This window comes from Hyla sarda, chromosome 10 (genome assembly GCF_029499605.1).
Source record: "Hyla sarda isolate aHylSar1 chromosome 10, aHylSar1.hap1, whole genome shotgun sequence".
NCBI classification, from domain to species: domain Eukaryota; kingdom Metazoa; phylum Chordata; class Amphibia; order Anura; family Hylidae; genus Hyla; species Hyla sarda.
In genome coordinates this window covers 24976799-24996714 of record NC_079198.1, presented here as the reverse complement: position 1 = coordinate 24996714, position 19916 = coordinate 24976799, and the positions used below count along the sequence as shown (strand labels likewise).

General features: G+C 45.2%; 1 protein-coding gene across 5 annotated transcripts in view; it reads right to left on the bottom strand.

The window, feature by feature from the left end:
* Window positions 1–19916, bottom strand: part of LOC130293781 (carnitine O-palmitoyltransferase 1, liver isoform-like) — a 70751-nt gene that overhangs the window by 30236 nt on the left and 20599 nt on the right. For 4 of the 5 annotated variants that reach the window (XM_056542870.1, XM_056542873.1, XM_056542872.1 and 1 more), the window contains exons 4-9: window positions 16643–16814; window positions 11885–11986; window positions 8995–9132; window positions 6607–6684; window positions 4805–4912; window positions 3189–3276 (exon numbers count right to left, since the gene is read on the bottom strand). In XM_056542870.1, the coding sequence (XP_056398845.1) occupies window positions 3189–3276; window positions 4805–4912; window positions 6607–6684; window positions 8995–9132; window positions 11885–11986; window positions 16643–16814 (686 nt within the window). Of the gene's footprint in view, window positions 1–2377; window positions 2463–3188; window positions 3277–4804; window positions 4913–6606; window positions 6685–8994; window positions 9133–11884; window positions 11987–16642; window positions 16815–19916 lie in introns of all 5 variants that reach the window. The other variant, XM_056542874.1, reaches the window with a different exon arrangement.

Below are 19916 nucleotides of genomic sequence, written 5' to 3'. Positions count from 1 at the left end.
GACGGGTGTCAGGTAGGAGAGGGGGTTCATGGCCCCTCCCCTAGTTGTGTGCTGGCTTTAGTTAGCCAGAGATTTTATGGTTTTTAACCTTTTTTGTGTGCAATTGCATGTCCTAATATATATTTTTTGTACCAATAAACATTGTTGATTAATTATATTGGGTGTGCTGCCGTTTATCAGTGACAGCTTTTTCTGGTCTAGACATATTGTTGTTTTTTCACTGGGCAGCACCTCGCTTGTATTAGGTTGAGCCCCTCCTGTCTTTTTGTGTTTCCATATGGGGACCTGACATTATTGCGGCTAATGCGCGCGTCGTCGGCCTCGCGTAGGTCGACAACCTCCCCCTCCATACAGCTCTATGGGAGAGGATGCACGAATGCTGCATCTCTGCCTCTCCCAAAAAGATACATGAAGGGAGAGTGTCGGCCGCGGGGTCATGCAGCGGTTGACACGTCCCTTGCACGGGAGAGCCGCAGCAGAGCCGGGGTCCCGTACAGGAAGTCGCAGGGGGTCTCAGCGTTCAGACCCCAATGCGATCAGACACTTATCCCCTATCCTGTGGCTGCAGATCTCCTTTTAAAGGGGTAATCCATAAAATTAACAAATTAAAAAAACAGTCAACTGGTTCAAGAAAGTTAAACAGATTTGTAAATTACCTCTATTAGAAAATATTAAAGGGTACCTCTCATCAAAAAAACTTTTGATATATTATAGATTAATGTATGCAGAATAACTTTACAATTGCATGTTATTAAAAAATATGCTTCTTTCTATTTAATTTTCCACTTTGAAGAAATGACCACTAGGGGTCTCCCTACCAGTCCTGGCAGCAAGCATTTCAGACTCATGCTGGAGTCCTAAACACTACGAGCTGCCAGTCTGCTTTGTTCACAAAGGAGAACACTCAGAGCTGCCAGCCTGCTTTCTTCACAGCCTGTTTGGCTGTGAACAAAGCAGGCTGGCAGCTCTGAGTGTTTAGGACTCCAGCATGAGTCAGAAATGCTTGCTGACAGGACTGATCGGGAAAAATACAATAGAAAGAAGCATATTTTTCATTAACATGCTATTGGAAAGTTATTCAACATTCATTAATCTAAAATATATCAAAAGTTTATTTGATGAGAGGTACCCTTTAATCCTTCCAGTACTTATCAGCTACTGAAGTTGAGTTGTTCTTTTCTATCTGACTACAGTGCTCTCTGCTGACACCTGTGTCTGTCACAGGAACTGTCCAGAGCAGGAGAGGTTTGCTATGGGGATTTGCTGCTACTCAGAGGACAGTTCCTGAGACAGACAGAGGTGTCAGCAGAGAGCACTGTGGTCAGACAGAAAAGAACAACTCTACTTCAGCAGCTGATAAGTACTGGAAGGATTACAATTTTTTTTTTATAGAAGTAATTTACAAATCTGTTTAACTTTCTGGGGCCAATTGATATGAAAAAAAAAATAAAAGTTTTTTTGATGGAATACCCATTTAAGCCCAGGCACAAGAAAAAGACTTGTTCCCGGGCTCAATTCATGCCATCGCTGCTCAGTAGGACTGGAGCAGCGATACAGGGCACCGTGAAAGTCTAGGTTGTTGTTTTACATGCTGGCAGCCCAGGGATAATGGGTCAAAAAAGTTGTAAGCTGGACTACCCCTTTATCTCACATGATGCTGTGATCATATTCTTCCAAACATGATAAAAAAAAAATCCATTACATCTGCTTTTAGCAACTTTTTTAAAGGGGTATTCCAGGGAAAAACTTTTTTTTTTTTAATATCAACTGGCTCCAGAAAGTTAAACAGATTTGTAAATTAGTTCTATTAAAAAATCTTAATCCTTTCAATAATTATAAGCTGCTGAAGTTGAGTTGTTCTTTTCTGTCTGACAACAGTGCTCTCTGCTGACATCTCTGCTTGTCTCAGGAACTGCACAGAATAGAAGAGGTTTGTTATGGGGATTTGCTTCTAAACTGGGCGGTTCCCGAGACACGTGTCATCAGAGAGCACTTAGACAGAAAAGAACAACTCAACTTCATCAGCTCATAAGTACTGAAAGGATTAACATTTTTTTATAGAAGTAATTTACAAATCTGTTTAACTTTCTGGAGCCAGTTGATATATATATAAAAAAGTTTTTTTCCTGGGTAACCCCTTTAAGAAAATAGTAAAGTTCGCCATGATTTGTGGTAATGCAGCAATGCTATCTGTGCAGCCTTTGCCTTATCAGCAATTCCCTATGACACCTATATGCCCTGTTGGGCCTTTTATAATGTTAAACCAACCAGGTATCAAAGGAATGAGATGTGCTGGAAAGTCATGTGAAGGCTGCCTGGAGCCTTTCTTTTTCAACAATAAGTCAAAGATTTTAGAAACGCGTAAGATTGCTCCTACCTGTCTCTATTCCAGGGATACGTGCTGTGTTAAACATGCGCTCGTACTGAGCAGAGCACATGGGCAAACAATCTTGGATCATCAGCTGTATAAGAGGGGAAACAGGAGCCACACACCAACAAGTACAGGAAGAGAGAGAAGAAGGATAACATACCGGAGGATGGGGGGGGGGGGGTGCGCACATTACAAAAAAAAAAAAGGTGGAAAATTGAAAATAACAAAAATTAAAAATAAATAAAGTAAATTAATAAATATGATAGTATAAGTTAGATGGGATTGTGTGTATTGAGGGGTCAATGGTTAGTGGAGGTTGTGTGGACAACATAAAAAGTGAAGGGTAAAGGAGAGGAAAGAAGAGAAGAAGGTAGAGAGAATTCCATAATCAATAGACATTCCACTACCATAGAAAGATTAATATTATTATTATTATTACAGAAACAACTTCCCATGTTAATCCCAGCGCTAGGTCACACATGCAAAGATAAAGTAAAGCGAACCTTCACCCGCTCCAGAGCTCAGGTTGCTAGTGTAATGGTTGCTAGGTTTTGCAGGACACATTTGGAGCTTGTATTTTTGGTTCAAACTTAATATAAAAATCTGTCAATCATTGAGATTTTTTATTTTTTTTTCTTAAATAAACCAAAATGGAATCTCAGTCTAAGCTCTAAATGTGGAAGCTAAAACCTATATGCAGCAGCTGCACACACAAATCTCATTAGAAGAAAAGGAGAGGAAAACTCTGGGTTTTGTTAGGTCCCGTCCACCATAAGGGACATTAATGTTGTTGATTTTGGTTCACCCGCTCGCTTACCTGTCTCCTCTCCGGGGATGCGGGTGGTGTTAAAGGTGCGTTCCCACTGGGATGAGCACAGTGGGATAATGGATCCTGGGACCCTGCTCTATACCCAGTCGTTACAGTGGGCACAGAAGCATTGCAGAGATACCGTGGGGGAAAATAACACAATGCGAAAAGAGTTGATATGAATGTCTCGCCGAGACCCCCACCCAATGAGCCATCATAACATTTAACATATCCACAACCTTAAACCTTTAAGTTTAAAGGATAAGTATCATGAAAAGAAAACTGCATTTCGGCAATCTTCTGCACTTCTATAGAGCTATATAGAAGGGGCGTGGCAGCCACCGCTTTAGGTCGCAAGGCGCCCTAGAGATGGAGAACCGGGACTCCAAACAGCAGTTCTTGGGGGGGCCCCCAGCGCTTGGACCCCCGCAATCTAAAACTTATGGGGGATAAGTTTTTTTTTCATGATACTTATCCTTTAAGCAATATGTTAATAAAGTAGACTGTCTATAAAAATTGCATTCAATTATTGTAATTTTCCCTTAAAGGGGTACTCCGGGGCTTAGACATCTTATTCCCTATCCAAAGGATAAGATGCCTGATCATGGGGGTCCCGCCGCTGGGGACCCGCGTGAACTTGCAGGCAGCACCCCAGTTAAAATCAGTCCCCAGAGCATGTTCGCTCCGGGTCTGATTACCGACGACCACAGGTCCGGTGGCGTGTGACGTCAAGCCTCCGCCCCCGTGTGACGTCACGCTCCACCCCCCTCAATGCAAGCCTATGGGAGGGGGCGTGACAGCTATCATGTCACCTCCCATAGGCTTGCATTGAGGGGGGCGGAGCGTGACTTCACACGCCGCCGACCCTGTGGTCGTCCGTAATCAGACCCGGAGCGAACAACGTCCGGGGACTGATTATAAACGGGGTGCGGCGTGCAAGATCACGGGGGTCCCCAGCGGCGGGACCCCCGCAATCAGGCATCTTATCACCTATCCTTTGGATAGGGGATAAGATGTCTAAGTGCCGGAGTACCCCTTTAAGGATAAAAATGTTTTTGCATTAAATACCTCTGAAAGGAAGTTGTGTAGTCCTTTTAATTTTAATTGTGCATCATAGTCTGCTGTCTCAGGAGGCGTGGCTGGATCTTGTCGCAGAGTTCAAGCCCCACCTCCTGAGTAATGTCACCACCACTAACCAGCCTCTACAGCCTCCCATCATATACACATATATCTTCATTGGGCCATAGGGAAGAATGAGGTGTGTTTACAGAATGCTACCTTGTGCTTGACAATGTCGCAGGAAGAGGAGCAGCCATGGAATGCATTCAGCAGGTAATGCAGATTTACTGACTACAGAGCAATAGTATGCAATATACTGAAATGTTCTGCAACAGCTACTGTAAGGTCACTGCTAATTACCTAGCCTCGTATTCCTCTCATCTCTCCTAGTGAGCATAAGGCTCTTGGAAAGATGATCCCTAAAGAAACTACTATGTGACCCTGAACCACGAGGTTACAATAGCAAAAATAACAATGATGCTATAAAAACATTATAGGACACAAACTGCACTAGCGCACACATAAACCTTTTCTCAATTGTGTACATAAGAATAAAAAATTCTTACCGGTTTCAGTTCCTCGCGACTGAGCTTGCGTCGATACAAAAGCAATGCGTGGACTGTGTTACCTGCACGTGCTGCCTGAATTGGTGTTGGTGTAACATACAGAAAGTCCTAATGTATGGAGTAAAATGGAAATTAAACATGAAATTAAGAAATTTTAGTTTAGTTAAGCAAGGGGCACAGCAATCACCTTTAAAATGGGTACTCCTATGCTATTGCTAGGATACACCATCATTTTAGATATTCGTTGGGGGTCTCATTCATGTCACACGGGGGCGGAGGCGTGACGTCACATGCCGCCGGCCCTGTGGGCGCCTCTAATCAGACCCGGAGCGAACATGCTCCGGGGACTGATTTTTACTGGGATGCTGCGTGCAAGATCATGGGGGTCCCCAGCGGCGGGACCCAGCGATCAGGCATCTTATCCCCTATCCTTTGGATAGGGGATAAGATGTCTAAGCGCCGGAGTACCCCTTTAAGGGGGCTGCAGTGCTATTTTAGTGATCTGCCTAGTTTTCCCTACACATGATCGCTCAGTCACCTGGTTGTATGCAAGAAGCTTTAAGGGGTACTCCTGCCCCAAGGCATCTTATCCCCTATACACAGGATAGGGGATAAGATGTCTGATCGCAGGGGTCATGCCGCTGGGAACCCCTGCAATCTAGCATGCACCACCCACCTGTAAGCACTGCTGGAAGCGCTGGAGGCCCTCAGTGTTATGCCACCCGACCACGGGGATGGAGTATTGAGACGTCACGCCCCGCCCCCTCAATGCAAGTCTATGGGAGGGGGCGTGACGACCGTCACGCCCCCTCCCATAGACTTGCATTGAGGGGGCGGGGCGTGACATCACACGGGGCGTGCCATAACACTGAGAGCCTCCAGCGCTTCCAGCAGTGCTTACAGGTGGGTGCTGCATGCTAGACTGTGGGGGTCCCCTGCGGCAGGACCCCTGCGATCAGACATCTTATCCCCTATCCTTTGGATAGGGGATAAGATGTCTTGGGGTCGGAGTACCCCTTTAAATATGGTTGGCTGTAGAGCTTTTTTCTCAGAGGGTGGATCCCGCCAATCATAAACTGATGGCATATCCTTGTATTAAACTATAACACAAAAATATGCCGTACAGACCTCACACATCAGGCCGGTCAACATTTTGGATTTATTGCAAATGAGCATTTAAAGCAACCCTGTATGACATACAAAGGTAAGATAGCCATTTCCCCTGGCAGGCAGTAATGTATTCTCAGAAGGCTTTAATCCCACAGCGTATGGATGACATAGACGTCTGATAGGCTGTCATATTGTGATGTTCTGTCTACCCTCAAAGACAAATAACCATTATGAGCTTAAAGGGGTACTCCACTGGAAAACATTTTTTTTTAAATCAACTGGTGCCAGAAAATAAAAACAGATTTGTAAATTACTTTTATTTAAAAATCTTAAACCTTCCAGTACTTATCAGCTGCTGTATGCTCAACAGGAAGTTCTTTTCTTTTTGAATTTATTTTCAGTCTGACCACAGTGCTCTCTGCTGACAACTCTGTCCATGTTAGGAACTGTCCAGAGTAGCAACAAATCCCCCATAGCAAACATATGCTGCTCCGGACAGTTTCTGACCAGGACAGAGGTGCCAGCAGAGTGGCCACTTTTCTTTTTATTCAGAAAGGCAGGTAGGTAAAAAAATCTATTGCAAGGGCTGCTTTATTTCTAAAATTAATGCTATTAAAAAATATCTTTTAAAAAGGTGTCTACAGCCTTAAAAAGAATTAAAGAAAAAGATCTCTTCAGGATCTCCTGCTTACCATTGCATAATAGTTGCTGTTTACCATAATGGGACTCCTTCCGCGCAGGTAGATGTATTCCTCCCACCAATCGCTCACCTACAAAAGAGGGACAACTGGGTTTATTAAAGGAGATATCCAGCAATGAAAATAAAATAAAATAAATAAGTACAGTGATCCTTCAACTTAAAATGGCCTCAGCATACAATAGTTTCAACATACAATGGTCTTTTCTGGATCATTGTAACTTGAAACCAGACTCATCATACAATGCTACAGACAGTGCAGATCTGTAAAATATGTCAATGGCTGCAAGAACCGACCAATCAGAATGGGCATTTACTGGTAAAACACCTGTATTACTGAAGTGCATGCACTGACTGGTGTCTGGTAGCGCCCCCTACAGTACAGGAAGGTATTACATGTTCTGTACTCTTTACCTGTGCCCGGGTTAGCTGCTCCTTCGGACACCAGGTGAGGGCGGCTCCATGTTACTTTTTTAGGACATTGCGTGTTCTGTACAGGACCCTGAAGAAGCTCCTGTCCTCTACATAGACCAGCGTTTCCCAACCGGGGTGCCTCCAGCTGTTGCAAAACTACAACTCCCAGCATGCCCGGACAGCCTTTGGCTGTCCGGGCATGCTGGGAGTTGTAGTTTTGCAACAGCTGGAGGCACCCTGGTTGGGAAACACTGACATAGACAGTGATTTACAGCTCCCAGCAGATCTTTATTACTTTTATATGTAAGGACTTGTTTTATCTATATTAGTTATCTACTTATTTTTCTTTAATCCTCACTTTTTCCTATTTTTGGATGACATTTTGGGGGCTTCAGAACCAATTACCAGGTTTCCATAGAGTTATGGTCTCAACATACAATGGTTTCAACATACAATGGTCGTCCCAGAACCAATTAATATTGTAAGTTGAGGGAGCAATGTACTTGCCATACTGTTGCACATGCCCCCATCATGTGTCCGCTGTTCCCGTTCGCCCGTTATAAGCCTGTAGATTTCCCTGTACTTCCTGGTTATGGGCGCGATGTGCGCACACCTATAAACTAAATCTCCCGGCAGGCAGCGCGCATTATACAGGAAATAACATGGCCGTGCACAGCTATAATCACCGCCCCACAGCAGATTACAAACACGCCCCTGCTGTGCTTGCACTCTCCCCCTCTACTCACAGCTCCAAGCGCTCGGACCGAGGCTGCACTGTGCTTGCGCTTGGCAGGCGGAGTGATTGGCTGGAGGGGGCAGTTTTCCCTTGCAGATCGGTTATGTAAGTAATAGCCAATGTTATATAACTTTTGTATGAAGAGTTAACTACACACAATATTTAAATACAGTGGTCCCTCAACATACGATGGTAATCCGTTCCAAATGAACGATCGTTAGTTGAAACCATCGTATGTTGAGGGATCCGTGCAATGTAAAGTATAGGACAGTGGTCTCCAACCTGCGGACCTCCAGATGTTGCAAAAATACAACTCTCAGCATGCCCGGACAACCTACGGCTGTCCAGGCATGCTGGGAGCTGTAGTTTTGCAACATCTGGAGGTCCGCAGGTTGAAGACCACTGGTATAGGAGGTTATACAGTACTCGCCTGTCCCCGGCGCTCACCGCTGCCCTTGATGTCGCCCTCCATCGCTGTCGCCGCATCCCCTGACGTCTCTGCGGCGTCTCTTCATTACCGTCATCGCTGCGCACGCCGCTCCTATTGGATGACGGGACGGCGTGCGCGATGATGACGATGGAGAGCGCCGGCAATGCAGGGGATCCCGAAGAGGACGGTCCGGAGCGCCGGTACAGGTGAGTGACACCCACCGGACCACACGGGGCACCTTAAATGGCTATCCGGTGGCAGCTGAAGCAGTCTGCGCTGCCGGATAGCCATTTATGCGATGGCCCCGACATAAAAAAGCATCGTATGTTGATGCTGCCTCTGAGAGACCATCGCATGTTGAAATTATCACATATCCGGGCCATCGTAGGTCAGGGGGTCACTGTACTGGACTACTCCTTTAAATAATCAGATCCAATTTTGAAGGAGTACTCCGTTAATGCAAAAGCTATCCCATATCCACAGGATAAGTGCCTGATTTCAGCGGTCGGACCCCCTGTGATCTCCAGTTCACGGCCCCATCTCTTACCTCTGAGCGCTCCAGCCTCCACCTTCCGAGACCAGTTCATCTTAGAAGGTGGGAGCTAGAGCACCCAGAGGCGAGCGACGGGCCACATTATAGAGATCATGGGAGGTCCCAGTGTTCGAAACCCCCGTGATCAGACAGGGAACCCCTCTAAAAAGAGCCTAGAAAGCAATAAAATTCAGCAAGGACCTATGATTCTCCGGATAGATTTATTATACACATAAACATGTCACAATTATCTCAAGAGAAAAATCCTTACATAGTTAGATGCCCACCAGGACTTCAGCTTCAGGTACCACTGCAGCTTGGGTGCCAGCTTTACTTCAAAATCTTTGGCGAGTCCTGTCATGCGTTTGAACTCCTCATCGTTCATTAGAGGTCGCACAGATTCCAGATACTATGGAGAAATAGATGACATGTAGGTTGCATAGTGACTTGGTGCATCACTTCTCACAGACCTGTCTGTATGATCCAGAGATTAAAGGGTCATTCTCATTAAAACTAATTTTTGCTATTGCACTCCTTATGGTAAATAAAAAATATTTCTAATATACTTTGTTTAAAAAAAAATGAAGTTTTCTATGTTTTACTTGTGCTTAAAAAAAGCTCAAGAGCACATTTCCCCCATCTTATACACAGACTTTGGACCGAAGCCCAAACACAGGAAGTGCAGCCTGGAGTGCTGAGGGGGTGTGTCCAACCTCATCCAATCATAGCTCCTCTCACACACTGAACTGCCATATGCTGTTGGTTGGACACACCCCCCTCAGCACTCCAGGCTGCACTCCCTGTGTTTGGGCTTCGGTCCTAAGTCTGTGTATGAGTTGGGGGGAAATGTGCTCTTGAGCTTTTTTAAGCACAAATAAAACATAGAAAAATTCATTTTTTTTAAACAAAGTATATTAGAAATATTTTTTATTTACCATAAGAAGTGCAATAGCAAAAATTGTGCGCATTTAACTGTAGACAACGCTCCATCATAATAAACCCTTATAGCAGTCACATATGCTCCCTGGACCACTTGCCTATCATTCAGCATTATGTTATTAAAAGAGGTATTCCAGTAAAAAAAAAAAAAATTTGTTGTCAGACAGAAAAGAACAACTCAACTTCAGCAGCTGGTAAGTACTGGTAGGATTAAGATTTTTAAATAGAAGTAATTTACAAATCTGTTTAACTTTCTAGAGCCAGTTGAATTTTTTTTTTTTTTTTACTGGATTACCTCTACCTCTCAATTAGAGATGAGCAAACTTACAGTAAATTCGATTCGTCACGAACTTCTCAGCTCGGGGGTTGCTGACTTTTCCTGCATAAATTAGTTCAGCTTTCCGGTGCTCCGGTGGGCTGGAAAAGGTGGATACAGTCCTAGGAAAGAGTCTCCTAGGACTCTATCCACCTTTTCCAGCCCACGGGAGCACCTGAAAGCTGAACTAATTTATGCAGGAAAAGTCATCAACTGCCGAGCCGAGAAGTTCGTGACAAATCGAATTTACTGTAAGTTTGCTCATCTCTACTCTCAATGCCTGTAGTCATGTGTGGCCTACAGCTTTCAGTTGACCTGGGGAGTTCTAGAAGGCCACAAGATGGCATCACCGAGCTCTTCAGACTCTACAGCAGTGTTTGCCAACCAGGGTGCCTCCAGCTGTTGCAAAACCACAACTCCCAGCATGCCCGGACAGCCAACGGCTGTCCGGGCATGCTGGGAGTTGCAGTTTTGCAACAGCTGGAGACCCCTTGGTTGGGAAACACTGCTCTACAGAGTAAATTAGTCTATGAAGAATACACAGATTTATGCTGTATGCCACCTATAAGCAATAAGCGTCAACACTCTTCCCTATGTATATGCACGAAAAGAGAAATCCTATTACCTGAACGTAATAGTTATGCAGATAACCAAACACATAAAACCTGATATAAAGTAAGTGAGAACAAACTGAATGGCCCTTATTTACTAAGAGTGTTGTGTAGGTTTCTTTGTGGGTTTTAATTCCCAACAATTTAATTTTCCACGGTATTTACTAGGGATTGACCGATTATCGGTATGGCCGATATTATCGACCGATAATCACGATTTTGGGCATTATCGGTATCGGCAATTACCTTGCCGATAAGCCGATAATGCCCCGCCCCCCCCAAACCGCGACCGCCCGACCCACCGCACCGCGTCGCACTACCCAACCATAGTGCTGGGCGGTATACCGGTATGAACTGGATACGGTATTTTTTTCTCCCACGGTATGGATTTTTGCCCATACCGCTATACCGGTCGGGGCCCCCACCCACCGAGTCAATAAAAATTTTTTTACTTACCCGTAATGGGGGTGGTCTGGGCCATCCATCCTTCCTGTAGTGTCCGGCGGCATTCCAGGGGTCCTCTTCTCCACTCCGGGCAGGCTCCGGCCTAGTACGCTGCATAGACGCCGCTACACCGTGACTTCAGGTGCGTCGCTGCGCACGGGTGTCACTGCGCAGCGGCGTCTATGTTGCGTTACTAGGCCGGAGCCTGCCCAGAGTGGAGAAGAGGACCCCTGGAGAAGAAGCACAGCCCGGACCGGTTCACCCTCCACCCAGAATGCCGCCGGACACTACAGGAAGGATGGATGGATGGCCCGGACCAGCCTGACAGGTAGGGGGAGAAAAGCGGGTGGTGGCGGCGGCAGCCTATGTCACCGCAAAAGCCACTGCAGTGCATTGATTTAAAGCGCCCGCTTTAAATCAATGATCTGCACCGGTGTCGCGGGGGGATAAATAGCCGATAACTTATACCGGAATATCAGTATAAGTTATCGGCCCTAACCTCCACCGATTATCGTATCGGCCGTAAAAAACAGATATCGGTCGATCCCTAATATTTACTAAGGTTTCCCTACATTTTCCACTTTCCCTACATTTTGCTTATTTTTTTTTTTTTTACACATGCTCGGATCTGTAGGGTTTTCCTCAGCAGAAACCCACCACATTTTCTGTGGAAACCTTTGTAAATATATTGGGTTTTTTTTGTGTGAAAAGGTCGGGACCACGCCCCTTTTTGGAGACCACGCCCCTTTTACCGACGGCCACGCAACACGCCAGAATCTGGCGCACAACCCGGGTTTGTCGGGTTTGGAATAGTAAATGAGGGCCAATATACCTGGTCAGTCGCGGCTTACCTTTTGCATTGTGTCGTGAATTTTTGGAACGGGAAGGCGCGGCAGTGACGCCTGGTAACTGTACAGCATGGGCACGCGGCCAGAGAAAATCTTTACTAAAGTCTAAGGATAAAAGAAAAGTAGTGTAAGCAGATTAATAAGGTGACACTGAAATAGAGATGTATGCAGCCATTCTATTCTAGAAACCTGTGCTGGCACTACTGATAAATTGGTTTCCATGGGGAAGCTCTAGAAATAGCCCTGGAAGGATCAGATTAGATTCACATTTCCTATCACAATAAAATGTGAGATTATAGATTTTTGGCAAAATTTTATAAAAATCTACAGTTGAAAAAACAAAAAAGTGAGATTTTTGCAGTAATACGGATCAGACCTCAAGGTATAGACAGACTAAAAATATGTTGGAATAAATGGATGACCGGAGATGTAGCTGGTTGTACAAAAAGAAAATTATGCTTTATTATATGAATATAAATGCATTTATATTCATATAATAAAGCATTATTTTCTTTTTGTACAACCAGCTACATCTCCGGTCATCCATTTATTCCTACATATTTTTAGTCTGTCTATACCTTCTAATACCATGTGTTTTAAGTTGAAATCCCTGCTCTGCCCGCCCCTGGAAGCTGGGGGAAGATGGCGTCGGTGGCCGGAGTACCTAAGCGGGGGTCCGGCGGCAGAAAGGAGGCAGCAATGAAGATCTGTGGTAAGTGATCTTCACTAATGCCTTCTAGAAGTTGACAAACTACAACTCCCAGCACCCCCAGACAGCCAAAGGCAAGCTAGGAGTTGTAGTCTAGCAATATCTGGAGGGCCAAAGTTTGGAGACCACTGTGCAGTGGTCTCCAAACTGTGCACTTCCAGATGTTGCAAAACTACAACTCCCAGCATGCCCAGACCGTCCAGGCATGCTGGGAGTTGTAGTTCTGTAACATCTGGCCCTTCAGACAGTCTCGGCATGCTGGGAGTTGTAGTTTTGCAACATCTGTAAGGACACAGTTTGGAGACCACTATACAGTGGTGTCCAAACTGTAGCGCTCCAAAACTACAATTCAAAACATGCCCAGACATGCTGGGAGTTGTAGTTTTGCAACATCTGTAAGGACACAGTTTGGAGACCACTATACAGTGGTGTCCAAACTGTAGCGCTCCAAAACTACAATTCAAAACATGCCCAGACATGCTGGGAGTTGTAGTTCGGCAATATCTTCAGATGTTGCCGAACTACAACTCCCAGCAGGCCTGGGCAGTCTGGGCATGCTTGGAGTTGAAGTTTTTCAACATCTGGAGGGCTACAATTTGGACACTACTACACAGTGGTCTCCAAACTGTTCTCCTCCAGTTGTTGCATAACTACAACTCCAAACATGCCCTTCGGCTGTCTGGTCATGCTGGGAGTTGTAGTTTTGCAACAACATGAGGTACACTGGTTGGGAAATATTGTCTGTTTTCTAACCCAGTGTTTCCCATCTCGTGTGCCTCCAGCTGTTGCAAAACTATACCTCCAGCTGTTGCAAAACTATAACTCCCAGAATGCACTGACAGACCATGAATGCTGGGAGTTGTAGTTTTGCAACAGCTGGAGGCACACGGTAGGGAAAGACTGAGTTAAGTAACAAACGCTCAGTGTTTTGCAAGCAGTGTAGCTCCAGCTGTTGCATAACTACAACCCCCAGCATGCATAAACAGCCAAAGGGCATGGTGGGAGTTGTAGTTTTGAAACAGTTGGAGGTTTACACCCCCCTCCCCCAACGGAGACTCCAGGTGTTGCAAAACAACAACTCCCAGTATTGCCAGATAGTCATTGACTGTCCAGGCATGCTGGGAGTTTTGCAACAGCTGGAGACACCCTTTTTGGGAAACACTGTCGTAGGGTAATTTTGGTATTGGAGGGAAGTGTAATTCTTGCATCTGGGTCCGTCCCTATGCAAATCCCTAATTTAGGCCTCAAATGCTCTCCCTTCAGAGCCCTTTCGTATTTCAAGGCAACAGTTTAGGGCAGAATATGGGGTATTTCCGTGCTCGGGAGAAATTGCCTAACAAATTTTGGGGGGCTTTTTCTTCTTTTACCCCTTATGAAAAGGTAAAGTTGGGGTCACGCCAGCATGTTATTGTAAACATTTTTATTTTTTTACACTAACATGCTGGTGTTGCCCCATACTTTTCAGTTTCCCAAGAGGTAAAAAGAAAAAAAAAAGACCCCCAAAATGAAAAATTTAATTTTTCATTTGCACAGCCTACTGTTCCAAAAAATCTGTCAGACACCTGTGAGGTGTAAATGCTCAATGCACTCCTTATTACATTCCATGAGGGGTGTTGTTTTCAAAACGGGGTCACATGTGGGGGGGGGGGGGTCGTTTATTGTTCTGGTAGCATGGGGGCATTGTAAACGCACATGGTCCCCAACTCCCATTTCAAACAAATTCTCTCTCCAAAATCCCAATGGCACTCCTCTTCTGAGCATTGTAGTGCGCCCGCAGAGCACTTTACATCCACATATGGGGTATTTCCATACTCAGAAGAAATTGGGTTAAAATTTTTGGGAGGCAAGTATCGACAAAAATTTACCCCTATGTTAAAATCAAATTCATAAGTAAAAGCATCCCAGAGTGATTAATGCATAAAGTAACAGTGGTCAGATGTGCAAAAAATGCTCTGGTCCTTAAGGTGAAAATGGGCTTGGTCATTAAGGGGTTAAGGTCTGATCTGTATTGATGCATTTTCTTTGTATTATTGACACTACAGGTATAGTGCAACTCACTACCTCAGCATAAGATTAACCTATAGTGTGTAGCCACCCAACCCCAAGCTTTTCACTTAAAATGTCAGATTCCCTTGAACTATTTATGCTTAGTGGCATTAGAATGTTTTTTCAACACCCCATCTCCTCTGGTTCTTACGGACAGCCCCTCCCAACACCAAACGTTAATCGGTTGATTCATTATGGAAACAGAAGCTCCACACCCAGCGCCATTCACTTAAAAGGTACAAGTTCAAGCTAACAGAGTGTAGCACTGGTTATGTGTTTCAGAGTTTCACTGTTTCCAACAAGAATATACAAAGGCAAATTTTTGCTATTCAATCGGTTTATATCAGCATGTGCACAGAAGCATATGACCTACTGTGTACTCCTACACGATTATAGATTACAAAAAAAGAGGATGGAGTCACTTATTTTAATATAAAAATATACATATTTTATTGATATACATTAAAATGACAAAAAAAGCATAAAATACATAGCAAGGGAAAAGGGAATTCCACTGGGTGAGAATGAATAAGCATCACTCCAAGTCAGACCCATATCACAATACAAAAGAAGATTATGAGGTAAGTATTCTCTGTGTGTACACTATATGTAGTGGGGGTGGAAAATACGCCTATTCTATCCATGTATAAGCAGTCAGGAATACATACATACCAAAATTACATGTAGAATATTATGTGGACGTCTGCTGGAGCGACGCCACCCCAACGCACGTTTTGGGATGTCCTTCGTCCTGGGGGTCTTCGACCCCCAGGACGAAGGACTTCCCCAACGTGCGTTGGGGTGGAGTTGCTCCAGCAGACCTCCACATAATATTCTACATGTATTTATGTTCTTCGACCCCCAGGACAAAGGATTTCCCGAAACGTGCGTTGGGGTGGCGTCGCTACAGCAGACCTCCACGTAATATTCTACATGTAATTTTGGTCTTCGACCCCCCAGGACACAGGACTTACCGAAACGTGCGTTGGGGTGGCGTCGCTCCAGCAGACCTCCACATAATATTCTACATGTAATTTTGGTCTTCGACCCCCAGGACGAAGGACTTCCCAAACGTGCGTTGGGGTGGAGTTGCTCCAGCAGACCTCCACATAATATTCTACATGTATTTATGTTCTTTGACCCCCAGGACAAAGGACTTCCCGAAACGTGCGTTGGGGTGGCGTCGCTACAGCAGACCTCCACATAATATTCTACATGTAATTTTGGTCTTCGACCCCCCAGGACACAGGATTTCCCGAAACGTGCGTTGGGGTGACGTCGCTCCAGCAGACCTCCACATAATATTGTCCATGTAATTTTGGTCTTCGACCCCCAGGATGAAGGACTTCCCGAAACGTGCGTTGGGTGGCGTCGCTCCAGCAGACCTCCACATAATATTCTACATGTAATTTTGGTCTTCAACCCCCAGGAGGAAGGATTTCCCGAAACGTAAGTTGGGTGGCGTCGCTCCAGCAGACCTCCACATAATATTCTACACGTAATTTTGGTCTCAGACCCCCAGGACAAAGGACTTCCCGAAACGTGCGTTGGGGTGGCGTCGCTCCAACAGACCTTCACATAATATTCTACATGTAATTTTGGTCTTTGACCCCCAGGATGAAGGACTTCCCGAAATGTGCGTTGGGGTGGCGTCGTTCAAGCAGACCTTCACATAATATTCTACATGTAATTTTGGTATGTATGTATTCCTGACTGCTTCAAAATGGATAGAATAGGCGTATCTTCCGCCCCCTGACTACATATAGTGCATGCACATGGGGAATACTTACCTTATAATCTTCTTTTGTATTGCGATATGGGTCTGACTTGGAGTGATGCTTATTCATTCTAACCCAGTGGAATTCCCTTTTCCCTTGCTATGTATTTTATGCTTTTTTGTCATTTTAATGTATATCAATAAAATATGTATATTTTTATATTAAAATAAGTGACTCCATCCTCTTTTTTGTAATCTGTTTCCAACAAGATAGATCTATGCCTCTTACCAGCCATAACTTGGTGGTGGCAGACATCTTGCCATGTTGCTCGTACATCCAGCCATGATACGAAAGGAGTTGTTTGAGGATATAACGCATAGTCATGATGAGCGCAAACCACAGGGCTGTAGAGAAGAGCAAGGCGCTGATAATACTCTGTCCCTGGTGGGATAGGTAGCCACTGTGGAGACAAGGAAGGAAAATGAACGAAATGAAAAAATGCGCAAACTGCAGAACCATCAAGTACAATACAGTGAGAGTCTCCAGCACGGGGCGCTCATGTGGAAAAGTGGATACAAATACTCCTAAGGGTACGTTCACACGAACAGGATCCTGCGCAGATTTGATGCGCAGGATTTGTAGCTGCAGATTAGAAGCTGTGCTCAGTCATTTAGTTTACATTGAAATCTGCAGCAGAAAATCCTGCGCATCAAATCTGCGTACGTGTGAATGTACCCTAATACTCCCAGTATATACACAAATACCATAAATGTGTGTGGACAGCTCAAACCCCCAAGTAATGTTATACCTAAAATCCACACTTCAGCAGTTATATGTTACTCTATAATGATTTCTTAGGAAGTCCTTTAGATGCCCCTATGATACCCCCAACCTCCCATAATCCATGACCACGCCTGGCATCTGAATGTGTCACTTACAGTGATGTAATGATAAATAAGGCTAGGGGAGAAAAAGTACTCATATTAAACACTTAAAGGGGTACTCCGCTGAAAACATCTTATCCCCTATCCAAAGGATGCGGACCCCCGCGATCTCCAGGCCGGTTGTGGTGTCGTCCGAAACACGTAAGCTTGCGGTTTCCGCGTTCATGATGTCACGCCACGCTCCCTTCATTCATGTCTAGAGGAGGGTGATGGCTAGTACATAGCTGTTATGCCTCCTCCCATAGACATGAATGGAAGGGGTGCGGCTGTTGGCATCACCAGCCATATGGCACAGAGCGAATTTCGTGAATTACAGGGGTGCCACAGCGGAGATCGTGGGAGTCCCCAGCGGCGGGACCCCTTCGATCTAACATCTTATCCCCTATCCTTTGGATAGGGGATAAGAAGTCTTCAGCGGAGTACCCTTTAAGGCATCACAGTCATGTGACATGTTGTCCAGACATGTGAAACGTTTAGGTCACAACGGGGCTCACTACTGACAACATGTCAAACGTTTATTAAAATCAAAGTAACACATCTGTAACATTGTTAACATGTTAAACTGCTGATGCAGGGTAACAGGGGCTAGTGTTCACATGGAAGGCAATACCTTGTGTTTGGTGGCTTCATTGCGAGTGTCATAGAGGCGTGGCCTTGGGTCTACAATACCCTACCAACTCAAAAAAGGCCTATGTAATGTAACTTTTAATACGAAATAATAACTAAAAAGAGTGAAATAGGTAAGAAAAAACACACACTTAAAAGCACAACCCTATTTGCGTCACTAAATACTAATTAAAGGAGATATCCAGTGCTGAAAAACTTATCCCCTATCCTAAGGATAGGGGATAAGTTTCAGACTGCGGGGGGGGGGTGTCTGACCGCTGGGGCCCCTCTCGATTTCCTGTATGGGGCCCCCGCAGCCCGCGGGCGTGTTGAACACCGCACGAAGCGGCGGCTGACACGCCCCCTCAATACAACTCTATGGCAGAGCCAGAGCGCTGCCTTCGGCAATCTCCGGCTCTGCCATAGCGATGTATTGAGGGGGCGTGTCGGACGTCGCTTCGTGCGGTGGGCGACACATGCTATCTGGCCAACAAGTCGGGGCCCCGTACAGAAGATCGCGGGGGGGCCCCAGCGGTCAGACCCCAGATAGGGGATACGTTTTTCAGCACTGGACTACCCCTTTAATGGAGTGACTGATAGAAAAAATGCACTAATGCAGTGGGTATCGCTCTACACGTACAGCACTGTGTTAGGAGGTGCCAAGTCACTCTCCAAATAGGTTACCACACTGTAAATATGGTTATTATGCATCATTATTCTTAAAAGGGATACTCCGCTGCTCAGCTTTTGGAACAAACTGTTCCAAACACTGGAGCCGGCAGCTCGTGACATCATAGCCCCGCCCCCTCATGATGTCACACCCCGCCCCCTCAATGCAAGTCTATGGGAGGGGGCGTGACACCCCCTCCCATTGACTTGCATTGAGGGGGTGGGGTGTAACGTCATCAGGGGGCGGGGCTATGACGTCACAAGCTCCCGGCTCCAGTGTTCGGAACAGTTTGTTCCAAACACAGAGCAGCGGAGTATCCCTTTAATACCACTGATATTATACAATAGCACTCCAATGAAAATATATAGTCCACTCAGAGGTGTGACTTATAGGTAAGTATTAGATAGGTCACTGTACTCAGGTGTATGAATACTGTGGAACACTAAACTCTAACCTGCTGTGCACCGCAGGTGCGAGTATTGATATAGGTGGCCAACAGCCGCTATTTAGTCCCATAATAGCATCTTGTGATCACTGTGTGGTATAGGACGCTTAGGGGTTGCAATTAAAATGTATTACTGTGACACCCCGACATGTTTCGCCACACAATGTGGCTTTATCAAGGTGACTAACCGACAGCATTCAATACCTTAGGCCTGCATTGTCCCTCTCCTCTGATGTACAATATAAAGAAGAAAACCCAGCACTGGACACCATCCACCTTGGACCAGAATGGGTGCCACTCTGAGAGCAATTTTACAAGGAGATCCGTAATCATAGCAAGGACTCTGCTGAAATTACATATCTCATTGTGATGTCGACCATTGACTGACACACAGGGCCCACCTGAAAGTGTTGATCCTGCGAACATTGACCTTGTGCGGAGTTTGATTGTCATACTGTTAGTTCACTGCACAACGTTCCAAGCTCTCTGCCTCTAGTGACAGATTTGGCTGTTGCAACGCACACACAGTCTGACAGAACGAGAATCAGACTCAGCATGCGGTCAATCTACACAGGGCTGCCTGTGTAGATTGCCTGCTGTCTCTTATACGCTGTCATGGCCGGACCCCGCTGCAGGTCACATGGGCTGAGCTTATGCGCCCTCGAGAAGCACTATGATAATACACATTGATAGATAAACTGTAGCTGAAAAATAGGACTTCTAAACGTGCTGGCACTTCAAAAAATGGTGGTAGCAGAATAAGGCTGGGTTCACACCATGTTTTTGCAATACAGTTCCAGTATCCCGTTCTTGATTAAAAAAAAAAAAAAAAAAAAAAAAAACGGATTCCTCAAAACCTGACTAAACTGTATTAAAAAATGTGTACAAATTTTTATC